This window comes from Ixodes scapularis, unplaced genomic scaffold, assembly GCF_016920785.2.
Source record: "Ixodes scapularis isolate PalLabHiFi unplaced genomic scaffold, ASM1692078v2 PGA_scaffold3__209_contigs__length_174095766, whole genome shotgun sequence".
Taxonomy (NCBI): domain Eukaryota; kingdom Metazoa; phylum Arthropoda; class Arachnida; order Ixodida; family Ixodidae; genus Ixodes; species Ixodes scapularis.
In genome coordinates, this window is record NW_024609868.1 from 34,990,417 (window position 1) to 35,016,885 (window position 26,469).

General features: G+C 49.1%; 1 protein-coding gene across 1 annotated transcript in view; it reads right to left on the bottom strand.

Moving 5' to 3' along the window:
• LOC8030744 (bone morphogenetic protein 7) overlaps window positions 1-26,022 on the bottom strand; it is a 200,256-nt gene extending 174,234 nt beyond the window's left edge. Inside the window, 4 exon segments of the mRNA XM_042292372.1 lie at window positions 25,409-25,462; window positions 25,465-25,506; window positions 25,509-25,664; window positions 25,667-26,022. Of these exon segments, the coding sequence (XP_042148306.1) occupies window positions 25,409-25,462; window positions 25,465-25,506; window positions 25,509-25,664; window positions 25,667-25,835 (421 nt within the window). The 5' untranslated portion in view covers window positions 25,836-26,022.
• Between the last annotated feature and the right edge of the window lie 447 nt (window positions 26,023-26,469).

Consider the following 26,469-nt stretch of genomic DNA (forward strand, 5'->3'; position numbering starts at 1 on the left):
CCAATGATTCATTGCCTGCCGCTTCACCTTTTCCATTTTGGCCGCCGCTTCTTGTGGCGATCTGCCAGGCTTTGTCAGTGTATAGGAGGCTACGGTCCAATCCATGCGCTCGCTGATCTAGCGCCGTCGTACTGCGATTACGTTTCACGAAAAAAGAGGAGAAAGTGAACAGGCTTTGGTTGGTCTTTTGCCTGGTGTCCGGCTGGACCGACAACACCGCCGAGAATAATCGAAGCTTGCGCACTAGAACGTTGACGCCGTCGCAGTGAGATCGAGCGAGCGCAGAGACACAGGTGGGAGTGCTGCGTTAGTCTTCGGCTGGTCCAATCAGTGCGTTTAAAGGACGCTAGGCATCGGGCTCGAGTCCAATTGCCGAGCTGGCGCCACCGGGGTGATGACGTTCCATGGATGAAGAGGAGACCATTCACAGGCCTCGATTATTCTCGGTCATGCCGGCTGAAGCTGTCAAAAGTCGCAAATGAGCGACGCCACCTTGTTTTTCGCACGCCGAGGTCACGTATACGACATCGAGCTATCGGCGACAGTCTGGACCATGCGGACTGCCAAAAAAAAATCCATGCAGTGGAACTGGCGCAACTTGGACATATTCCAGCCTCGGACCGAATTGGAGCTCGTTCCAAATGAACCATTAGTCCATCGGACGTGTAGCGGGGGTGAAACACGTACATATATACACAAAACGAGTCAAACGACGTGCGTCGCGATCGTACAAACGACATCGGTAAAGCCCTTGCCAACGGAGATTTACGTAACGCGAGAAATAATGCGAAGGTCGTCTCAGCGTCCTTTGGGCGCCGTACGAACACGAAACATACATATTCATCCCGTCATAAATGCCAATTTCTAAAGACTCTGCAAACGAGGCTCTCTGACCTTTGTTCGCGGATCCGCCTCCTTCGGCGCTCCAGTCGGTTTTGACGCGAAACGTTCTTTGGCGAGGTGGTCCGGATTTCCTGGAGCTGCATTTCGTGAAGCCGTGGCCTGTGACATCCCATAATGCAACGCGCGCAGTGTGGTGTTATGGGACGTCACAGGCCAGTTCAATTCAGTTTCTCCGCTAAATTTAGAGGGGAAGTTGAACTGATGTATATAGGTCACGTGGCATCACGCCCATTTCCCCTCTAAAGTTAGGGGGAAAATCAACGCCCCGCAACCTACACATCAATTCAGTTTCCCAGCTAAATTTAGCGGGAAATTTGAAGTCACGTGAAGCTAGAACGTTTCACGTAAGCAACACAACTGCCCAACAATTTGCCATACAATTTTTTTTCTTTAGCTGCGATATGTTTTTTTTTTTAGTTCTGAATAAAACCTTTCGAGATAAGAATTTCGCCTAGTGCCACCAGTCAAAGCAGCGTAATTATAAAGACGGGACACTTCGCCCCCAAGCTATGACCGTCGCCTCCCGATCACTCGGTTTGGATAGAGGGGTGCTGTAAACTCCACCCCAGTCAACGCTACGCTCCAAACGAGCCAATCCAGAAGCGACAAAAGTGCATGGTCACTGCACCCGCCTTCAGGACCGCTCCGCATTCACTGCACTGGGAACACATGGTATAGGTAACCGTCATTACTTCGTATACACGTTTGCAAGTCCGGTCTCAGGGCGCCGCCATCTTCCTCAGTGGGGTGCGCTCTCGGGAGCGGCCTTAATCCGATTACGACGCCTTAGCAAGGCTTCGTAATCGGATTATGACTGGTCCAAGCGCACCCCAGACAGGCAAGATGGCAGCGCCCTGGAGCCGGACTTGCAAACGTGTATACTGCGTTGCGAAAAAACTAACGAAATAGTATCGGCGACAACGAGTATATACGCATTTTGGTTTCGCTACGTCTCCGGCTCGGTTTCAGCATTAAAATAACGACCAAGACGAGCCGCGGTAAAACTATACTAATACATTATCCGCGACGAGAAGCTCGCTAGGAGCGTTCCTGTTTTCCTCTCTATATGGGCAGCACATGTGCTACCCACCCCGTTATGTTTTAACGTTCATAGTGCGTAGAAGCTTGGCATTGCACGTGCTTGCATCAGGATAAGAAGTTGAAATGTCATCCTCAAACTGTGTTGTGAAAAAAGTTCACCAGGCAGGCAGTCTTTCTTTAGACACCGTCTCAGGCGTGTTTCTTTCTTCTACAACGGACCCCCCATTAGTCATAAAAAATATATTGTCTGTAGACCTGCTTGAAGCATAAAGATGCACGAAACAAACGTGCGTCGAACATTCTTGATCCGTGTCGCAGATACTTCTGTAATCGTATCTGCAGCCAACGCCGTCTCCTTTGTACGATGTAAGCGCAGTGTTACCTCGGTTTTACGGTTACCTATATATGTATGTTCTAGCGTTCAGGTGTTGCTAACCGAAGAATGCGGCACAGCGGCTCTGTACGGATAGCGCTTCGAAAGCGCGACAACCAAAGTCCCTCGTTACTGTGCACTGTCAAGTGCTGTCGACCAGCGCGAATGAAGAGGCAAGTCAGGGACATGGCGTTCAAAAGTGCGACTTCCTCAGCATTAGATTCGGTGTTAGGTAGCTCATGTAATATTGCTTTGCTTTATCGCGAACTGTTTAAACATTTGTTAAGGACGGAAAAGCTTTTCCTGTGATTTCAGATAAAGCTTCAGATAACTGGCAACCATGATTTTAAGCCACAATATGGGCAAGTGTCGTTACTCTCAAACGTAGCTTATTTGAGATCATATAATAAGGGTCCAGGCGTTTCTACGTCGCGCCAGCGCGAGGTCACTCATTGGACACGAGCGCTGCATCGGCGTTCGGTTGCCACTCGCGTTCTCGCTGATTGGACGCGAATTCCAGCCGAACACTGACGTAGCAGTCGTATCCAACCTGTCCCGTGCTAGCCTCGCATTACGGCGGCCCCGGTCTCTTTACGGTATGTTGCTAAATGCTGCGGACACTACTTTCTTCTTCCAAATAAAAGAAACGAGATACAACTTTTTTCTTTTTTCCCCCGCTTGGGGCGGGTCGAAGACCCCCGAACGATGACGTAATTCGCAGGCCTTTGTCTTCTATATGGTACTAAGGCAGCGCGGCGCAGTGCGCCACACATTAACGACCAGGGTGTGACCTGCGCTGGGCTCACCCTAGACGAACATGTCTACGCACGCTCGCCGCGTCTGCCTGCCGCCCCACGCTGCACTTCGTCTTTTTTTTTCTTACATTTGTCAGTGCCGCCCGTCTCCTCATATTGATTATGCAAATTAGCTTTTATAGCACCGCCGCCCCGCGTGCGTGCCCTGCGGGGCACAAAGAGAGAAAGAGTGCGACGTCGCGGCGACTACAGAGAGTGCGGCCCGGCACAGGTTCACCTACAAAAAGAAACTTTCGTTGGCGCGCTCCACTTTCTTTTCTTGTATACGATAGGTGAGTTCATTGTCTGGTGCGCATTATACATACATCCTTCTTTCGTGTCTTCTTTCCTAGCGCCGCATCTCTCTCGTTTCTTTTTGCCTCTCCTATATTTCTCTCGTTTTTTTTAGTCGAGCGATTTGTGTAGCCCGGAGGTGCAAAGCGCGAAGGATATACACTAGACGGCGGGGGAAGAAATATGTGGGACGGTTTCGCTAGAATGCAGGAGCACCCTTGGGTGTTCGTTACGGGCGGCAGCGATCGACGCTGGGCATGGCGTTCGCCTTAGTTTGATCTCTTGGCGCGCGTTTGTGTACCTGCGTCTGGGGGGCCCGCCAGTTCGTTAAGATGTGTGCTAGCATGTGCGCACGCGCGATCCGCGCACGAGCATAAGTACCCAAGCGCCTCATTGAAATGTATTTTATCTTCGATCGTATTTGCTCGCGTCTGCGCGTGTTTGTGACACAACACTCGCGCACAGGCGCCCATGAATCAAGGGTGACTGTGCGTCTATGGGTAACTTTTTATTTGAAAGATTCAAAGTTTATTACCGTTTATTTCTACAATGTATTTTTTTTTTTTGTACTTTAAGATATTGCAAATTGCAGTTATCCAAAAACAAGGAATCCCTCACTGCAGCGTGTGTCCGATATTACGAACACTGCGTGCCTGCGTTCGTGTATGCGTGTCTCTTTTTGTTCTTTGCGTGTATATATGTATGTGTCGGTGTGCGTGTAGCGTGACTGTGTTTGAGCGTGCCAGCATGCCGGTTTGTCTGTCTGTCTGCCTCTTTCTCTCGCGCTCTTTCTATTCGTGACAATGGCGGGTCGCTTCAAACTGCATTCGGATGGCGCGGAAACCTCCCATAGATAAGGTCTGTCTCGACAATTAATCTTAAAGTCTTAAATCTTAAATTAATCTAACGCCCAGTTCCTTCGAGCGTTAGATTTCATGAGCTTCGGAGCCGCGCGACGGAAATCCTCCAAGACGTGTATATTAAAAATCTACCGTTCCTCGCGCACAGCGCAATAGGTTCTTCAGGTTGGACAAATCTATAGTGAGCAGTTATTTTCACGTTGCCTTCTCCGCTACAAGAAAGGGCAGCATTTCACCCGTGGTCTTTCTTGTGTTCTTGTCCTTTCTATACACAGAAAGACCACAATTTTAACGTGGGTTCTTTTCCGCAGCTGCAGCGTAACGTCCCCGTAATTCAAGAAATACCTTCGTGTCACCTTGTTACAGCAACGAAAAAAGTAATTAGACCAAAAGGAAACTACAGCAATAGAAATCCGAAATTGTTACGATCGAAATACACCAGTTGGCAACAAACTCTATGTCCACATACAAGAAAGAAAACCAAGCCCGTATACAACATCCGACAGACTTATAAATTCCAACATACCCTCTCTCTCCCTCCCACTTCTTACCTAGCCTGGTTTGTCGTCGGCCATATACATACACACACTCACGCCCGAGTTTGCCAGAGATATTAACACGAGCGAGGGCCCCTATCAAGCCGGCCGTATACGTATATCTCGAAGCGGCCCGGATCGAGCCCTCCCTTTTCTTCCCAGCCCCTATCGTAAATCTCGCTAATGAGATTAGCAATAAAAGATCTCGTCGGCGCTGAGGCCCCGCGCTACCGACGAGACTGCAAACGCGCGTGTACGCGGCAACACTAAACAGCGGCCCCCCGATGCCAGCGCGCCAGCGCGGCTGCCAACATTGCGCCGAGAAACATTGACCAGGGACGGGTCCGCACAACCAACAACAAAACAAAAGAAATCCTTGACCGTCCTTATTATCAAGTTGGCACATGCGTGGACTCGATAAGGCCTCTCGAGCCCACCGAGACACCAATACGCCTCGCAATGCCCGTGTATTTTATTAGCGCGCTTCGTATCTTTAACGTGTATATATGTTCCGTTCACCCCTAAGCTGACAGTACGGGGGCAGGTACACGCGCTCGTTGTATACCAGACGCACGTCTATTCTTTAGTCACGTGGTCATGCTCTCGCCCATAGCCAGGACGCCCAGAGAGCGCAATCACGTGATGAAAGGGAGGCAGGTGATTGGTCCGGAACGGGAGCGTCTATAGCTCCCACCGCACTGTGAGCTGAGAGATGAACGGAGCAAATGTCGTTCCTTTTGCGCTCATGCGCGGTTGGGTTAAGTAGGCCGCAGAAACCGATTCGCACAAAGAGTGGTCAAGCAATTGCGGCGAACGAGAGTTGACTACACAAGCGATACTATACGGTGTGGTTTATTAACTACTTTTATGCGTGAGTAGGCTCCTGCGCCCGACTGCGCAGTATTCCTTCTTCGACATTGTTGCTCCTTGGCTTGAGTAGTGAGCTGTCTGCGCCTGTTGTCGGGCTCTTAACGAGTCGTAACGAGCGAGGAAAATTGAGTATACGGGACGCGAGTCGGCGTATAGATCGTTTGATTCTCGTGTTTACCTCTCCGCGCGCGTGTTGCAATCTTTTGTTCTAGCGAGGGCTTTGCTAAGACAACGTCTGCCTTCCTTCGCGGCCCTATTGGCGACCTGTGCGATCGAAAGCGTCGTTGTAGTCGGCCCACCACAATTGGCCGAATGCTGACTATAACGTCAGCAAAGGATTTCTCCTCGACGCAAATAAGCGGAATGTAAGAACTTCAATTTTGACGGCGTTGGCAGTGTTGCTTTGAGAGCGCTATGATTTCAGGCTTTTGCACCATGCTCATTACAAACACCATCGAACTGGTTGTTCACAAGGTAATGACGTCACGAAAGGTAACCAAACAAGGGCGCCACCGAAACATCTCTCCGCTTATAGGGGCCGTGTTCCAAAATTTACTCGATCTTACTCCAGGGTAAGGGTTTTGTACCCTTGGCGTTCTAAAACCTACCCGTGTCCAGCGTTTTTCAATCTGTGCTGTCACGTGATACGATCCGCCGGAGTAACTCGGATCCATTTGGGTAAGATTTGGAACACAGCCCACGAGTATTCACTGGACGCCATATTTGTGGGTGCTGTTTAGAGCGCATGCTCAGAACGAGCTCACATCAGTAGGCTGCTAAGACCGACACTCTAGATGGTGCGGAATGCGCGTTGCAAAAGAACTGTGGAAGCTCGCCATCAGCACGCGCTCAGCATTCGCTTGCACAGCTATGGCTGCCAGTGAATACTCCCTATAGGGGGTATTCACTGGACGCCATATTTTAGGGCGATGTTTGGAACGCATGCTCAGGACGAGTTCACATTGTTGGGGTGATAAGACCGGTAATTTTGATGGTGCGTGATGCATGTTGCAGAAGAACTGAAAACTGCCCGTGAGCAAGCGCTCGGCAGTCACGCACACAGCTATGGCCGCCGGTGAATACTTCCTATAGGGGGAATTCACTGGACGCCATATTTGAAGGCGATGCATGCTCAGAACGAGCTCGCATTAATAGGCTGCTAAGACCGGCAGTCTTGATAGCGCGGAATGCACGTTGCAAAAGAACTGCTGAAGCTCGCCGTCAGCACGCGCTCAGCAGTCGCACACACAGCTATGGCCGCCAGTGAATACTCCCTATAGGGAGTATTCACCGGCGGCCATATCTGTGTGCGCGAATGCTGAGCGCGTGCAGCATGTTGAGCTTCCACAATTCTTTTGCAACGTGCGTTGCACACCATCAAGGTTACCAGTCTTATCAGCCTATTAATGTGAGCTGGTTCTGAGCATGCGCTGCGAACAGCGCCCTCAAATATGGCGTCCAGTGAATAGTCCCTATGTGCTGCGTGATCGCATCACGCCGTGCCTCTTAGCACGCGCTTGGCCGTTTTGGGACACCAAATTCTGGTGCTTTTCGTGCTTCGGTCACCAAAGTTTTCTCATATCTTATGCCCTCTGGTGTACACATAAATTTTCTCATGTCTGAGTAGTTTTATGAACGTGCACTTTCTTCTCGTTTACATATTCCATAGTGGCGGTCGTAGCCTTTATACACGGGAACAATTTTGTGCGGCAATGAAGTAAATGCTATAGGCCCTTCAAACGCAACCAGGTGGTGCTCCTGTCTTTGACGTCCCAGATAACTTCCGGTTTAAGAAAAGAATGAACAAAGGCCACCTTCACGTCGCTGCTCGAAATGTAAATCAAACGTTTAATCACCAATTCTCGAAGTGAACGCCAAAAGAACGAAGGAGTGCGAGATCTGTTAAAATGTTCCGAGTATTCTTGTGACCCAACTTGCCTCCTCCAAGATGTAATATTCTACTTTTTTGTCTTTGTAGCATTGATCCTTTCTAGCGCTGGTGACATAAGCAAGCTCAACAGGCTTGCAAAGACGGTGCAACCGGAAGTCGCTTGAGACGCAAGTGGCAGTTCCTGTTTGTAACCAGCAAAAGGGTCTATATGCGCCCGTGCACTCGCGCACCTTGAACTTCGATAAACACTGTGCACGCGCTCTCTTCGTGTCTTCTAAAATGCCACAAACATTTATCCCCAATCGCTAAACTCGTCAAACACAAAGATAGTTTGCGTTATGACGACTGTGGGAGGAGCGGACGAAAGAACGTCGCAAAACGTTCTTTTCTTACAAACCCGCAGAGCCGTACATCTTGGCTGTGTTCCAAATCTTACCCAAATGGATCCGAGTTACTCCGGCGGATCGTATCACGTGACAGCACAGATTGAAAAACGTAAGACGCGGGTAGGTTTCAGAACTCCAAGGTGCAAAAAGCTTACCCTGGAGTAACATCGAGTAAATTTCGGAACGCGGCGCTTCGTGACGTTTTTCCTTGAAGGGGTGAAATATCCTTTCCGCTCCCTAGGCGCCGAACAAGAGCAGCACGAGAGAACGCATGGAGACGACCGTGGCTCATACGTGTGACGCACGACAAAGATTATCTGATGCGACATGCATGTTTGATGGTCTCTAAAAGCACGGCGGAGGATTGGGGTAACTGCACTCTAAAATCAATAAAGACGAAGTTGACCGTCTGATATCGTTCTTATTTCCGCCGATAAAGTATAATTTACAGGAAAAAGACGTCCTTGCCGTTCCTTTTATTTCTCTCGGCAATGATCAAGCTGTAGCCCGACGTGGCTAGGTCAGAACCAGCCGATTAGCGTTCTCCGCTTTCGGGCGGACCTCCAGGCAGTTGTCCACCCCCACCGGCATCATAAAATCTTTTTTTTTTTTCTTTTGCTTTTTTTTTTTTTTAAGTAGTGATAACTGGCTACGTAGGTTACCAAAAGCGACGGTGTAATCGGCTTTCCAAGATTAGCCAAACCGTTATTAATTCCGCTTTCATCAACGGAAATAAGGGTAATGTCAGGTTGTGAATATTGACGATGATGTTTTCAGAGCGCGATAACTCGTACTCAATCAAACTTGTCCTCGTCGATTCGAAATCGCACCATCGAATCTGTCGTTCACAACTGATACTCCTGACCCTGACGTCCAGGGTAGGAACTATAAAAGGACGTCACAGAACGCGCCTGCACATTGCAAGCCCTGGCATGAGCTCTCGCTTGGAAGTCTGCCATGGCAGCTCGTGAGTTCATGGAACGCGAACCGTTTTACTCCAGTACCTTTAGAACCAGTATTTCGAAAATTGCACACTGCGCTGTTCCTCGTCGTCGCTCAGTTGGAACGCCTCTAAGCAGGCCTAAAAATCCAAACAGGGGAACAGGGAGGGGGCCGATTAACACCCACCCCCTCCTTCCTCCCCAAGGGCGTCGAAAGAGGGGGCAAGGGACATAAAATGGTAAGGTGGGGGAGGCGACCGCCCCAGCCCCAGACCATAGACATCTAAATAGTGGCCAGGCATTTCAGAAAGGTATAATACAAACATTCGGGCGATGGGATATCCCTCTCCTTCATTTTCATCACCCCACCACTTCCCGAAAATGTTCTAGGGCACATTCCTGACCCCTATTTTGTGTGTGTGTGTGTGTGTGTGTGTCTCTGTGTGTGTGTGTGTGTTGGTCGTACTTCTTTTTATTTACTTTCTCCCGGTTTTTGCTCGCCATCCCTTGTCGCCCCGTCATCTCTCAAACACTACCGACGTCACTGCCCACACCGCCTCTCGGTGACACCGGTAGCATTGCTGACAGTGGCCGAAGATATTTAGCAACCCCAACTAACTATATTTTCCAAATCGCCATCTTTTACTCTTTCCGGTATGCTATTTAATATCGCGAAATTCAAAATAGCTATTGTAAAATCGGCAAATGAGAATGACGCCAAAACGAAGATTCGAATATACCCCCGCTTTTCATTGCCGTGACGTCACGGGTGGGCCGGCTTGCGGTTCGAGCGGGCTGTCAAAAAAATGGACTATGCCGAGCATTTGTATCGTGCTGCTGCGCGTGAGCTGGGGGGACTTTCCAAAGCATTCATTTGACACCATAAAACTGTTCGTAATCGGTTGGGAACAAAGTCTACAGCCCTAAGAGTGAACCCCTGCCCACCCATAACGTTTCAATGTTGCCAGTAGAGTTTTTCACTTTGAAAAACACGATGAGGGCCAAAAGTGTAAATTCTGTACCTTTGCGAAAAAAAAGTTATTTTGTCCAAATATTTGGGTTACTAGTTCAGCGATGTTTGTTGTGTTTTTAGCAAGTCTTTAGGCAAATCGGGGACTAAGAAGAAAACGGCGGAGTACCCTTTTATGTCGCGTGCAGCGCGCACGGCTCTACAATATCACAAAGTTTAATCTTCTCCTCGATTCCGAAGCGAAGATTTTGGCCTCACATAACTCCTTCTCAAAGTTGTGAAACGTCACTCTTTCGTCACCAATGACTTGCACAAACGACAATTTTGCGACGAGAAAATTCAGAGTATTCACAGCCCGGGACAATTGACTCTAACGCGGCGTACGGATGTAGGGACACGCGGGCGCGACATCTTCAGTGCAGCCGGCTGGCTCCACGGTGTGGCTGGCGCGCGCTCCGTTTGACAATCTCTGAGATTTGAGCACCGCGAGACTTTGATTGATTGACATCTCGTCCCGCGTGACGCCACCGTCACGAGAGTCCAATCAGCACGCTCCGCGAACTTCGGCCCCAACTTTGTGTTTGACGAGTTTAGCGACCGGTACACGTACGCGTTCCATACCCCACTCGTTCCTGTTTCCATCTGGACGAGCGTCGCACCGGTGCATAGTCGTGTATATCACTACTGCGCGGGGCAGGTGAAACAGCTCAGGCTAGCGCAAACCGTCAGGCTAATGCAGTCTTTCCCACAGAGCACTTGGGAGACCCGATTGCTTCAATCTACGAAGCAAGCTCGGCGAATTAACGAGGCTAAAAATATGTTTAGGCCTAAAAGTCAGTCTGCGCTGATGAGCATGACGCTTCCGTGCTTCAGTGCAACGACGCGAACTGTTTCTTTGCTCTAAGCTTTCTTTCTGCCTCGAGATTCATCGAGATCCCTTGACCGCAGCAATGGCTCTCTCGAGTGCTTTGCCCGTGAAGGTGACACTCCGCACCAGGTTTTTGTTAGAGTGATGGCCTTTGTTGCTGATGAGTGCGCATCTTCGGGACATTTCGCATCATCGCATTTGCTTTTGTTTCTAACGTGAAACGCTACCTGGCTAGGTGTCCGGCATTTCGTTAAACCCAAAAGTGAAGCCTAGATAAAAGCGTGGCCGCGAGGCTCGACACTGATTGGTTGACGGATGGGAAAAGAGGAGTGAGGTGCTCGACACTGACTGGTTTACGGGGAGTTCATGTGACCAGTGATGGAGTGAGGAGAAGAGGTAGACGAAGTAGGAGAGGAGGAGCGGGATAGATGGTTCTGAAAAATCACCAGGTTTATTATTTCAACTGTACACATGCCACGCGCTAAATTATTCGATGAAGAGCGCCGTGAACGTAGGCGTCTGGCTGAACAGTCTAGACGTGCTGCTAAACGATGGTATAAACATTCGTGATGCTAGAACGTTTCACGTATGCAACACAATTGCGTATCAATTCGCCATACTTTTTGTTTTCTCTGATGCAAACACGTCACGTGAAAGCCATAGAGGAAAGCACGAACTGCACCATCACGGTGCCGCTGTCTCCTCCCGCGCATGCGCGCCTCGCAGCCCATCTCCAGTTGTCGCCTGGAAGCTTCGCAGCAGTGGGACGTAACTTAATTAAATAGATGAATAAAGCCACAGCCACTCAGACTGCCATTAACAATTCCGTCTCGGGGATGAAGAGGCACTAAATTCAATCAGCGATGCGACGCCCGCCGACTCGTTTTTCTTTTCTTTTTTTTTCTTATTAGGAAAAGAAAACGAAAACAGCCATCCGCGTGCTGCTGAGGGCGATACGGATCGTCTGGCAGCCGCTACAACTCCGTGTCATCTTTTTACGACGAACCGCAGACGATACTACGGACCGTCGAAGCAAATCCAATGTTGTCCGAGTGTCACATGGCCTTCAGGAGGAGGGCAGCGACGAGCCGACGCGAGGGGGGGGGGGGGGGGGGGGGGAGGGGGGGGGGAAGTCACGTGACACGTTTGCGGCACCGGATTGTATGGAATGGCTCGTAACGTCCTCTGCGGCCCACCGTAAGGAGAAACGGAGTCTTCGAGAGGGGTACGGCACCCGCGACGGACCTGTTCTGCGATTTCGTAATGGGAGCCGTCTGCATCCGCGGGGGGTTGCTGCCGCTACAGCCGAGAGGCACGCGACTTTTCGTAGAGAGCCCCCAAGTTTAAGCGACGGAGCAACCCAAACCACGGAGAAGAACGTTCGCAATTTAACGGCGGACAACTTTCCCAGGTTGGTTGCTCATGCACACGCGTGCGCTGGCATTTGGCGATGAGGATGGCGCTGGCACAGAGGCTGAGGGAGACGCTTTGCAGACGGCAGACGATCGTCGCTTTCGCCAACTCCTCGCCCGCTTGTATTGCAAACACGGCCCATAAAACACGCGACTCCGCTCGAATAGTTCAAAACACACTCCAATCTGGGCACACTATAGGTTTCCGAAGCGAGACCCATCGCCGCCGCCGTAGCCGCCGGGAAAATTCTCCAGACTGCGTTCACCTGCAAGTCGACGGCGCGGTGGAAGTCCGTACCGCACAGAGAGCGGGGTCATATGATAAAAACAAGGATTTTTATTGGCCCGACGAGCGCGTAGCTTCCGCCGCACTTTCAGCTTAGGGGTGACCGTAGTGCAGCCGTGTATACCTAATAAACAGGGTGTCCTTATCGGCGCCGCGAGTGCGGTGTGTGTACGCTCTTGGACAGCCGAAAGGCTACTACTGTCTGCGGGCCCTAGGACGAGTACCGAAGTATATGCGGTACGTCTTCGATATAAAGAAAAATTATTTAAAAAAAAACTGTTAGAGCCGGAGGCGGAGCACGAGCGCTACGCCTTTCATATGCTGCCTGCGTTGCTTTGCTGTCCGGCGCCATGTCTTGTCGTTGGTCTGTATGTGGGTATACCGTATGTGTGTGTGTTTGTGTGCATGAGTGCGTAATACAGTGCGCGATAACGCATGTTTGTTTATCGCTGGGTTGTTCGCCAGAGCACATTCGAATGCTTACGAGGTACGTGTCGTCTCGTCTCCCTCCTCCTCCTCCTCCTCCTCCTCCTCCCCCCCCCTTTCCGCGGAGAAGAGAAAGAGTTGGAGGAGATAAAGGACAACACGAACTGAGTTCGCAAGAGGACGAGAAAATAAATGGCCGAAATGCGTCTGGAAAGCCGATGCGCGATTGCTTGCTCGTGTGCACGCGTCTGTGTGTTTGTGTACGAGCAGACGAACGGACTCCAAGTGGAACGTGCTACTTGCAGCCGGGTTGGAAGCCAAGTAGGTGTTTTTAGAGAGGCCGCCGCGATGACGCGAACGTCAGAAGGTCACATCAAGTGGGACGATCTCTAGGATTTCCCTGCTGGAGCGTATTGCTAGCGAAAACAATAGAAGGCGCACCACGACTCGTGCACTCTCAAGAAAGAACACCGTGCGTACTTCTAATAGCCCATTGCAAACGTGGTGTGGTTGTCCACCGATTAAATTCTGTCAGCTTAGCGTCCGCGAGCAACGGGAAAAAGCGCAACGACGCGCAACCGAGACGCGCCTGAGAAATATTCGATCTTGCTCGCCGGATGCGATATATATATATATATATATATTTTTTTTTTTTTTTTTTTGCGCAGCAGACAGATAAAATTAGTCAACATACTTTAAGTGCGGACTTCCATTCCAAATTCCCGTCGTGCTACACCCCCAAAGATGGCTGCGCGGCTACTGTTCCTTGCAGAAACGAGTGGACCAATCAGTGAAATCTGCTGTACGCGTCATGTAAATCAAGTGCCCAACAAAAAGAAAAGCAACGAGTTGAAGGTTGCTGGACACATATGCCAAAAATCAACCGAAAAGCGCACGAAAAATGGAACTATACTCCTACGATAAACTAAAGCCCAATGCTCCAGGCCGCCCGGTCCAATCATGAGCCTGCAAGAAACCACGTGATATTTTTTGTCTGTCCTACATACTAGCGCGCCAAGGCGCATCATGCGGAGGTCAGTGTTTCGTCCGCTTATCGAGCCCTCGCGGCGGTTCCATCTGCTTGCAGGGTTTTTGCTTTACGCACACCTGTGTTCCAGTTCCTTGTCAGAACAAGAATGGTTACGACACTCAAGGAATCTCGACTGCTGATCCATCTGCGTGTGCTTCATCCGTACCGCCGTATAAGGCTCGTATGCGCCTCGGTTGCCGCAAGAATTGGATTGTTATGGCTAAGGGGCGAAACGAATTATGTCAGTGTTGCCTGCACGCCCTCCAACTTCTCCAAACAGTTGACACGTTTACAAAGTATGGCACGAATACTTATGAAGCGCAATAAGATGTAGCTTTACTTCGCTAGTACAAAATAGCGCGCTATCACAGCAGAGAACCATGTGCGTAAGGTTAGTGCTCTTCGTACTCTGCGTATCAGAACTTCTCTCGCTCACTCTCTTGCAATGCGAATGCAAGCTTTTCTGAGCTAGTGCTACGCCCGCCACCCTTCAAGCCCTAGTCCATCGCAGGGTGAGGCGGAGTATAGCAGACATAAATTAGTGTCACACGTTTTTCCTCTTTTCTTTTTCTAATGCGAAAGCATTAACTGTCCCATGGAGCGGAGCCGGCGTTGTCTGTAGTCGCAAAAAACGGCAGAGAAATTCCCTCTGCTCCGTAACTGCCAAAAAAACGGCAGAGAAATTACCTACGCGGAACGGCTATTAAAATGGCTGCGACCCGCCGGATTGAATGCGACCAACGTTACTAAAACACTCAGTTGGGAAACTGCCATAGAGACCGCTCTGGAAAAGTGTCCCCGATCTGTCCTCGAGCACCGAGCTAATGGAGAACATAACGCCGCCTTTTCTCCCGCAGCGGCCACTCGAGGAACTGCACGTGACGCCTATTTTGGCTTTAATCGGCCATTTTGGGCCGAAACAGATACAGCGGCACAGGTTACGGGGTGCCACCCCCGTCTCCCCAGCGGACGCGCCGTGTCTTTCTAGAGAAGTTAAAATGCACCTAGGTCGGAACGCGCTACCTGAAAGCACCGCTGATGCATGGTTGTATAAAAACAATATTAATTGTGCCGCAAAGCCTTGCAAACTAAAGATTTCAAAAACATCGCGCGTCCTTCATTTTGTATGAAACTCCAATAAATTTCACACAAAAAGAGTATTTTCTGTTTGTTTTTAGGCGAAAACATGCTTCCTAAATGCTCAAGGTGACCACAGTACAGACAAATGATAAAGAGTGGCGCTGTTGTCGTATTTAGCTCGGTCTCGGTGGACGCCAGCGGCCCAGGTTTCGGCGGCGAGTTTATCCATACTGAGTGTTCTAGTAACGTTGGATGCGACGGATTGGCCGCACCGGATTGGCTGCGGCCCGTGCGCCGCAACCTGGTCGGCTCTCCGTAAAGGCTGCCCTGCCGGCCTCTGCGGAGGATATCGGGGCGCGCAGCTTGTAGGGATGCGCTACGCATACGTATGCTTTCGCATTCGTATACACGTAATCGGTCTTAAGTGTCCCCCTGTAAGTTTTTTTTTTTAATAACACGTCATACGAGAGTGTGCATATATTGTACGTAAACCGCAAATATGCTTATTACGAGACCATATTTTCAGTCTGCGTGATATGCTCGTTTCTTGAAAACAGTGTGAAACAATTGTCGCCTGTTCCGATGTCTGTTCCTAAATTTGACCCTGTACAGCACTCATTTTAGAATATAATAATTGCGAGTAACGCAGTCTTTATCGTCTTGTCCAAGTTCTACTGCTTGCACTGAAAACGGAGATATTTAATTCAGTAAAAAACCTAATCTGTCGCCATTTCATCGTGCATTCCAGCGCATTTTGGAAATAGGACATAGTTGTCTGACGATCCATTCAGTACGTGGTTTATACATACGCTTTCCTAAATGAAAACTCCCGCTAAACTTGTTGATGACATCCTGCTAAGCTTTAATCCCTGAACTGCAAAAGTTCGTTTAGTTTCAACAGAACTATTAATAAGCATCATCATAATACGAATATTAGACACCTGCCTTCTGGCTGACGGACCTCAGGGTGAACTATTTATCGACTCCGCTTTTGGACACTCAAAAGCTTACATAAAGCAATATATAAACGAGGGACCTAAAAAAAAAAAGGCACGTGAAACACGGTTTAGTTAACGGAAGAGCCCCTAAATAAGCTATGCTTCAGATTAATTATACTTTTCAATCTTGGTGCTTAAAATCATGGTTGCCAATTATCTGAAGCTTTATCTGAGATCGCAGGAAACGCTTTTCCGTACTCCACAAATGTTTGAACAATTCGTGACAGAGGAAAGAAATATTACATGAGCTTCCTAACACCGAATCTAATGCTGAAGATGTCGCCCTTTTGAATCCTTACAGTCGGCAGTTGCGTCTGCTGTACTAAGCATCAAGACGGCGGCGCCCACAAGAGTATATTGGGGTACAAGGTGCCGACACTCTAAGCGTAGCTCCTTTAGTGGCTCTAGTTAAGGGCGATTCCTCTCGATCAACCCGAACATATCTCCTCGAATCCCAATTAAAACAAAGTAATAATCCATCACGCACGCAATTCCTTCTATCGCAACCTGCTCTATGCTTCTATAATAGTGACGCCTCCATTTCTAAAGCAATTCAATGCAAGGCACAGCTGTCACATAAATATTCACACACATCTTTTCCTTTTTTTGCTTAAAATTCTCGACACGCGCGCGCGCGCGGGGCGATGTCCCGTTTTTGAAAAAGTGCTTTCCCCCAAAGCATGCGGCCTCCCCGAGGAGAAAGTAGATGCACATGATAGCAGTACAAATCTCGCTGTGGAAAACCTTTTAGTGCCAACGAGAAAAGCCTATCTTTTGTGATTCGCCAGTAATATGGCAACCAGGGCACACGAATTTCGCGACGCTTAGTACAAGCAGCGTGGACAGTATCTCCAATCGCACTTCGCGAGCCTTATGAGCTCCGTGGGCTTAGCTTTTCCACAGTGCACCAGGACCCGCAGAGAAGCCTGCTTAAGAGAGCTACCAATTACCCCCTCAAACGGGCCCCGAACGGATGCAAAATATCGCTAAATCGTGGGACATCAGTGAATCGATTGCCACATTGTTCGACTCAATTATAGAAAGTTTCAGAACTTCGTATACATGCCTACCGTAACGGGCCGGAAACGTAGCAGGGCATTTGTTGTCGGTGAAATTCACTTTGACCATTTAATGTCGGTGCCAAATGCTCACATTTTAATGAAGTGCTGCAGAATCTAGGTATCGACTTTTGGCGAAGTTCAATATTAATATCGCCAAAATAAAACTAAAAGTTAATTTCTTCATCACCTAGTTTAAAATAGAGCATCGGCCGTCTTTTTTGACGCTGTCAATGAATAAAACAAGAACCAGTAAAACGTTATGCAATAGGCTTTAAGAATCACCGCCAAAATAACCGGTATTAGTCTTTATTAAATGAAAATGTTTGCACGAGTGCCAGAGATGCGAAAGTGCAAACGGCTTCTTCTGTTGACGTCTTTAATTTCGTGAAAACTGCGAAGCGAGAAGTGCCGTGAACGAGCAGCAACAAAAGATTGGATGATCAGAGATGTCTACATATTCGGCGATCCCTTACTGCTTCCAGTAAAAACCCGTTATAATTTGACCTGCCGTTTACGCCGTTATGGAGGCTGCAACTTCTCCTTGTAGAGTTTGGAGGTATGACATCTGCTCGGGTGCGTATGCGAATCATGGGGTTAACTAAAAAGCTATAAGGTACCCCAAGGAACTAGCCGAATACCTTCGTCGTTTATTGCTTTCGATTTCTTCTCAAACAGCCTTCAAGGCGAGCCATTGTGTTTCCCCCAAGCGATGCAAATTGACGTGGTGCCAGTTAAGCTTTCCTTTGCACTCTGTTCTTTGACTTGCGCCATCTTCGACCTGAAATGTATCCCATAGAAAGCTTCCCTTTTCTTAGTGTAAACACTGTCTTCTTTCCTCGGGGTTTAGAACTTTACTTTGGGATGTTTCCTAACCATCTCGCCTGCACACTTTTTTCTTCTCGCGTTTCTTCCTTGCTCTGTCCTTCATAATGTTAAAATGGAAAATAAATATCTTCAATGTGATATTCAAATTGAAATAAATGTCCTTCAGGCGACGAAATGACACAAAGAAGAATTATTAAGCTAATAGCGTGTACAGCACGTGTTCACCTGTCATTCGCAGAGCGTTGGAATGATCACGTGCTCATCCAGGAACGGTATCAATACCTTCGGAGAAAACAAAAACAAATAAAAGGTCTTTTGGGATTCCTTTTTTTTTTTTTCAGTCCTAGACACGTACGCTTTGAGGCGACCCAATTAATCCGGGCCAAATGCGCGCTTGTTTCTTTTCAGGCCCATCAAGAAGAAGAAGAACAACAATAACAAATCCTCGCACAACCGGCTCCCCATCGCGAACGAACGGATGTTAAAAAAACAAAAATAACCTCAGTTCACCACGTGCACTCTTTGACCGCCTTTGTAAACATCAGAAACTTAGGAACACGAACGAAGAGACGCGACCGGATTCCCAAACCCAAAAACATTTCAAAAGAAACAAAAAAGACGAAAGAAAGAAAAACACCACACAGGACGCAAAGGAGTTTCCAAAACACGCGGGCGTTCGTTTACACATTATAAACAATCTCGGAATTGGCAGGGTTCCCCCCCAGCGCCGCCGTCGCGGCGAGAGCGCGTCGGCGAAGGTCTCCAAAGGCCGTAGATTAGTTCTCTTACCGGCGGCGATGCCATCGCGAGGCCGCGATCAAAGGAAACAGCGATGTGTGCGTGTCGTGTGTAGACATACAAGAGCCCGATTTGTCGATGCAGAGTTCGCTTAAAAAACAGCGACGCATGCCGGTACCACGTGACAGGAAAATGGCGCCATTTGCAAAACGTGCACGCGTCTTTCACTGTAAGATCTATACGGATAAGCGGAGGGAGAGGATGAGACGCGAGCGCGCGGAGACTCCAGAACGCAGAGCTTTGATTGGACTGATTAGCGCCCCCTACCCACTAATCATTCCAATCAGAGCCGCGCACTCTCATCTCCTCCTCCCCCCAGTTTCTCAGTGTATGCGGAACGCAAGTTTGTCTGCTTGTTGCACAGCGGTTGCGGTGACGTCGGATACGCCATGCTCTGGTTGGCTCCGATCTGAAGGATAGTGGGTAGACATGAAGGCAGCTAGCATTGATATCTACCTAGTAAGTATCCTTCCAAAGAGAGCCAATCAAAGCTCGGCGTTCTGACGTCACTGCAACTCCCGTTCAAGAAGCAGACGAGCTTACGCTCCGCGTATCGTCACTAAATGGATATCGGAACCCGATTCCCCAGTGTCCTCTGGGCGCCGCCATTTTGGGGCTTAGTGCAAAATGGCTTGCAGTAGAACCTTTTTTACAACCCCATCGAGCAACATTGGCGGTCACCATTTCTTGGGCACGAAGCGCGCGATTGTATCCGAATCCTCGCCGAATGCTGACGTCCCATTGGTTCTCGGACTACGACGAGCCGAACCGAATTCATCCAGGACACTGACGCAGCCCTCGTGTCCAATGCATGCTCAGAGTACGTGCCCAAAAACAATGGGGGACTCGGAAGATTGGCGCAGCGGCTACGAGATGGCGCGCAAAAAGGGTCTAACTGAGGGGCTTTAGTCTAGCTATAGATCTATGGTGTCTGGAAGCTGGGGCGGTATCACCGCGCTTTGACGCGGACTATGTGAACATTTCTGGAGGACGACAAGAGCGTTTCCTGCGATTTCAGATAAGGCTTTTTCGGATAACTGGCAACCTTGTTTTGAAGCCTCAAGATGGTTGAAGTGTCGTTTACTCTGAAGTGTAGTCTATATCGTGACTCCGAGACCACTAAAAAAAAGTGGCGCACCTGCTTTTCTTTTCTTTTCTTTTTTTTTTCTTTTAGACTGCACGTTATTCGAAATGTCTTCGTGAGGGATGGATTGGCCACCGGCGGCATAATGCATCACGCACTATAAGTCACGATCTTTGCATACAGGTGCAGAAACTAACCTCGCGATGTGAGACGCTTTGAATGGATTGCTAACGCACGTGGTGCTTTTGGGAAAAAGGCCAAGAACCGACCGGTTTTGACGAGTCTTTTTTCGCTGTTTCTCGTTGCAGAACGGAGAAGAAACAAAACCTGGACAGACAGGAAATGGAAGAAAGCCGGTGATCCGATCGGTAGAAGAGTTGATCAATGGGATCAATAGTTTCACACGCTTATTATCTCCACGAGCCATTGCGCAGTATGGCGCGCTCCCAAATGTCATCGATCCCGTTAGCGCAAAAGAGCTGTTTCGCTTGGCGTCAACCCAGCCATGAACTCAGGTGCCGTGACCTGTGCTGATTGTTAATCGACACGACTATTGTAAAATATGTTTGCGCTTTTCGTTCCTCTCTTCTCTTAATATCGTTTTTTTAATCTTCTTTTTTTTTTTTTTTTTTTTTTTTAGTTGCGTTGCTGAGTTGACCGGACTTAGAGCTTTGTGCAAGCTTTCGAAATAGTTCAAATTTTCATGAATAGACAGTACCAGGGTTTGAGCTAGACGTGCATTTAAGTTGCTTTTACCGATTAGAGTCACGCGCTGTTGAGTTCTCATTTGCCTAAAGTGGTAGTACAAACAATCCACAACGCTAAACTGTTAGCGCTAATATGATATTGGCGCTTTTTCGTGTTTTAGTGTAGGGGGATCGGTGGCCGAGTGGGCCATCGCACACCAGCTCGGAGCACGTGGAGCGAAAGCTCGTGGTGCAGACCCCGGGGATCCTGGGCTCAATGGACCTTTTTCACATACAGACGGCACCAGGCGGTGGCTGCACGAACTAAAAATCGAGGAAGTGACCTACCTGCGCTACCAATCGATAATGGGAGCTACGCTACCAGTTTCTTCGCTCTCTAAGCAGCGGCGGCAGCCCAACGCGACTTGAAAGAGAGGCATCCGTGGCGTCCACCCAAACGTCGTGTTTTCCTTTCCATCGACGTTCTTTTTTTGTGTAACACAATTATATATATGCTGCAGTTACGTGTTCTATTCGCTGATATACAGCCTCCTTCCGAATTTCCTCGATTTTTCGTTCCGACTTCCGCCGCTTGGCATCGGGCGCTCGCGCGTGCGCAGAACGCTTCTCGGAAAAGGTCCATTGGCTCAATCCCCACCCCTGCCCGTTTCGATCTGGATGAGCATCGTACCGGCGTGCGGTCGTGCATCACTACTGCGTGGTGCACGTTAAAGACCCCAGGCTAGTGGTTGTACCGCATTGGCTAAACTGCTCATCTACGGCTGAGAGACAATTAAGTCGCCCGTTGAAGGCAGTTAGAACATACAACACTCGAAATTTTATTGTGAGGGGTGTCCTGACAGACGCCAAACTTGTCAGTCCAACTTGGTTCCCAAAGTGAGCACATTCCTCGACACTAGCAGAGTTGATAGCAACCCTTTAACTCATCAGAAAAAAAACAAAAAAAAAAAACGGCGATCGCTTGTTTGTATTAGATGCGCCGCGCCTTGGCTACGTATCTCGACCACTTACAAAGTCAACGAGGTGGGACACTAACTAGTTTAGATGCGGAGTGGGGCATCGATGCGAGAGGAAACTCGAACCACTCAAACAACTGGTAACTGGTCGCACGTGCACTACGTGATCGCCCCAATGAGAGCGGGGAGGGAGAAGGGGGGGGGGGGGGGGGGGAGGATACTTCTAACTTTAACCGCAGTTCCAAACAAAAGAACACGCATACTCTGTTTTGCTCCAAAGAGGAAAGAGACAAAACAGATAAGGCGAAGGTTCGGCACGGACAGGATAATGGCGAGTTTTCCGCTTTGGCAAGCGTGCCCAATACGAAATTAATCGCCGTAAATGGCTAGTTATAACTTGGTCGGTTGAGTTATAAATCGTTCGCCTCGGGAAGCAAAGTGTATTCGTTTTCCTTCGATCAGGGAGGTAACAAAAGCGTAAATACGGGAAAACTCACGCCGCAGGACTCGCGTGTTCCTTTGGCAGCGTCTGCGTATACCGCAATGACCATCATCGGCTATATGGCCTCCTCACGCCACATCCTCGTTGAAGCACGTTTTCAAACGCCATTAGGCAAGACCTTAACCACTGAGCTCGAAGGAACGTCGTATGCGGAACAACCACTGCGTGCGTACGAGCGAACCAGAGTCGCTGACAAGCTAAGAACGCAGGACACGCACTCTAAAAAATGTCTGTGAATCTATTTTCACGCACAACACTCGGAGAGCCAATCAGCGCAACTTACGGAGGCAGCTCAGCGAATGACGATGCCGAAACATATGTTTAGACCAAAAAACGCAGTCTGATTTGTGACATTAAGGGATACTGAACCGAAATTTGGATTTCGCAAAGTAAGGCTGCAGAAGTGTTGAACGGGACGCTATGAACTCCAAAACATCACTCGTACATCGATATCTCAAACGGATGGCCGTACTTTTGGAAAAGAAGGGAGCGATCAAGCGAGTTCTTTGACGTAACTGTCCTCCGGGAGAATGTGAGAATGAGGAGAAGCGGCCTCGCTTCTCTCCTCCTCGCTTCGGTTCACCAGCTTGACGGGACGTAGCGAGGAGGAGAGAGAATGGGAATCGTGACGTTCCTTGTCGCGTCGGCCACGTCGGCCGGGTTCAATCGCGCACTTCTTTTCCAAAAAATACGGCGATCCGTTAGATATATCGCCGTATGAATCATATTTCTTGGTTTTGCAGCTTCCCGCCTATCCGCCCGGCCTTGTTTTGTGAACTCGACTTTTCGGTTCAGTAAGCAATGCAGAACGTCACGCTTGCATTGCTTAATGTCACAACTCAGTCTGCGTTTTTTGGTCTAAACAGATGTTCCGGCATCGTCATTCGCTGAGCTGCCTCCGTAAGTTGCGCTGATTGGCTCTCCGAGTGTTGTACGTGAAAGTAGACGCACAGACTTTTTTTAGAGTGCGGCAACTATACCGAGCATCTTATGAGTTGCTCGGTAGTTGCTGCGTCCAGCGTTCTTAGCTAGCATTGGCTGCTCCATATACAATTTGGAGCAGCCAATACATGTTTGGTTCAGCGATGAGGGAACACGTACAGAAACCTGACGAACACCATGTTGGCGTTCGTCATGTATACGATTGGGCTCATCAGCTCGTAACTTCATGGTTTCCGATTTGATAGAAAAGTTGCTAAACATACAAACAAACGTCGCTGAAATAGTAACCTGAGCATTAGGCTACAATAAGTTTTCTTTCGTGAACTTCGAGAGTTTACAAGTTTGGTCCTCACCGTGTTTTTTTTTTTTCAAAGTGAACGTATCTACCGGCAACGATGAAAAAGTAACGCCAGTGGCAGGCAGGGGTTCACTCTTTCGACTGTAGAATTTGTTCCCAACTGATTACACGCAGTTTCATGTTGTCAAATGAATCCCTCGTTAGCTCGATCCATGCACCCGCGCAGCAGCATGAAACAGTTGCTCAATATAACCTTTTTTTCGTTCTTTTTTCTAGTCTGTTTGTTTAACCCGCAAGCCTGCTTGCCACTGACGTCACGGCACTGAAAAACTCGGATGTATTATTTATAAGAGGTCCCGGGTTCGATACCCGGACCAGGCGGATTTATTCGGTCGCGCACCAGTCACCTAGCTGTGTTTGGAGATTTGTGTTTGTCCTTTGTTCCTCTTGTTCCCCTTCTCCGGGGATTATTTTCGTCATTCTTGTCCAGCTCGCTTGCACCTTTGCAATTAATTACACTATAATTATTTATAATGTTGGTTTTGATATCATTTTGACTTGCCGATTTCACAATAACTATTCTGAATTTCGCGATACTAAATAGCATGCCGGAATGGGGTAAAGGCGGAGGGTTCAAAAAATACACAGTGTCCCCAAAAATATTTACAGATTCTTTCTTTTTTTTCTTTTTATTGCAAAAAGTAAATTAGGGATCGCCGAACTCATTCTCCGCCCAAAGGTATCGCTAGAGGTCACAACCAGATGCCAAAATTGCAGTACGAGTCCATACTTTATTCAAGAGATTTAAGTGATTTTTTGAACGTTTCAATGGGAAAATGCGGCCCATTCTTGCCAGCTTCCGGCGCCATAGAGCCCCATGTATTGGAGAGCTCCGTCGGCCATCATTTTCCCAATGAAATTTTCGGAAAATCGCATAAGTTTTGAATAAAATATCGGTTCGTACTGAAACTTTAGCCTCTGGTTCAGACCTCTAGCGCTGCCTTTGGACAGAAAATGAAAATTCGGCGATGCCTAATTGATTTTTGCGGTGAAAAAAAAAAAAAATCCATGTAAATTTATTTCAAGGACAGCCTGTATTTATTGAAGTAGCTAAGAAAAAACAAATGTCCGTAGTAAAAAGAGAGACGAATTATAAAACGGTAAGTATAAAACGACCTATAGACCGGGAATTCTGAAATATCAAAATGGCAGGAGTAGTACGAAGAGAAACGAAGTATACAACCCCGTGTATCTGGTTTCCTGCAGGATAAGTCGTTGTGCCAATCACTGTGATTGGCTCTCCGTATTATACTTTCACGCTTCTTGCATCATGATTCTCTCTTCGGGTTTCTTATCGGTGGATGCCGGAATCGCTACGGAACATCATTATAAAACAGTAGTTGGGACTCGCCATGCTCTGCGTTCTTTAAAGGGACGCTGCAATAAAACAAAACATAGTTGTTGTTGTTGTTTTCTTCAGTGCAGTGTCTCTTTAAGGCATCGGTGACTATCAAGGGAGGTATAGCCGTTTTGACCCAGAAATAAACTTTGCGATACGGCACCGAGCATGACACGAGCGGGTGAAACTTTAGACTCAATGTGTCACATTGCAGTTTTCGTTTCTTTTCTTTTTTTTTGTTTTTTTTTTTTTTTGTTTCGTGAAGATGATATTTTAGGTATATTGATTCGCCAGGTTTGTTGCGCAGTTTGCAGCGATTGACTCACCGAGTGATCTAATGGTAAAGCAGAATGGACGCACCGGCATTTGAAAGGGGTGAAGGGGTGCGCGGGCACTTATCGTCAATGCCAAAACTCAAGATTAAAAAAAGAAGACATAAACATGGTTTTAGTTTCGCGATGGATCAACTTACGTCGCAGCCGGTTTTTTATCGTAAAGTGTGCACCTGTTGCTGTGGTCGACAATAAGACCAAAGTGATCGCAATACACGCGCCGCTCAGAAAAATCCGCGTTAGATGCGTTGTCGGCGTACGAGCGGTGAGCAAATCCCCCATCAGCTGTCTCTTGGCCGAAAGAAATCTCGCCACAACCTGTTGAGGTGCAAACTCGTTTCCCGGCGCATTTCCGCTGTTTACAAACACGGTCCTGCGTTTCATATACGAGGCAGTATTTGGGGCGCATGCACGCCCGCGCATAAGTTAGTTAATACGCTCGTGCGGTCATCGAAACAGAGAGTACCAAACCGACAACTTCGCGTGGGCGCGCGTGCGAGAAGGCACGCACGCACGCACTTCGGGAGGAGTGTCAAAACGCTCACCCCTGTCCGGAAAGCTGCGCACCAGGTTGGCGTTGTACGGGTTTGCCGACCGCGTAATCCCCCCGGAACCCGTGGTGGCGTTGTACAGCTCCAGCATGTACTCCGGCGGCTGCTGGTGCCGCTCCCGACGTCGGGGCTCCCGCACCCCGAACACCTGAAGCAGTCGCGACACGGCGGCCACGTCCTTGCGGCGATGCACCAGCGACTGCGGCGCAGATGCCGACGAAGACACCGACGGAGAGGGGGCCGACGAAGAGGAGCCCGATGAAGAGGGGCCCGACGAAGAGGGACCCGACGAAGCCAGCGCCACGTCTTCGATGGCGTTGCTCAGTTCGTGCCTCGTCGTTCTTGTCGTCGTAGCCGGCACCGCGGCCGCGAGGAGTAGGCGCGCGGCTGTGGCGACGACCACGAGGACGGGTACTCGCATCGCGGCGGTCACTGGTCGCGCTGGACTGTTGGCGGAGGCGCCGGACGGCTGCGCGGCGGCGAGTCCATGTGGAGCACAGCAGCGCGCCCCGGTGACTGACTGAAGCGGCGGCGAAGCGAGCCCAGCGAGAGCGGCCCGCCCGCTCGCCGGAGCTACCAAAGCTCCCCGCTTGAAGAGCGCGCGCGGGGCGGCGGGAAAGCGCTGGAACTGCAGCCACTGCCTCTGCGACGGCGGAGGGTCGCTTCTTCACCGTCTTGCGCTCTCTCTCGCTCCTCGCTGCTGCTTCTTCTCCGTCTTCCTGGCTCCCTTTCTCTTTTTTGCCGCTTTGTGTTTTTAAACTATATTCTTCTTTTCCTTTTTTTTTTGATCGTAGTGTACCCATCTCTTTCGTGAGATATTTTACTTATTCGTCATCTTTGACTGCTCTGGTATGCTTGAAGGGGGCACAAGTGGGAGGCGGGGATGGGGGGGGAGGGAGGTTGGAAAAGGGGGGGGGGGGGGGGGGGGGGGTATGTCTTTCTACTACTTTTGAAAAGTGCCGCGGCGTTTTTTCGGACCGCCGGATCGCCGGATTGGGCTCTCCGGAGCTTGTGGTGTGTCTGTCTGTTTGTGAGTGTTTTGCGCGTGTTGTTTT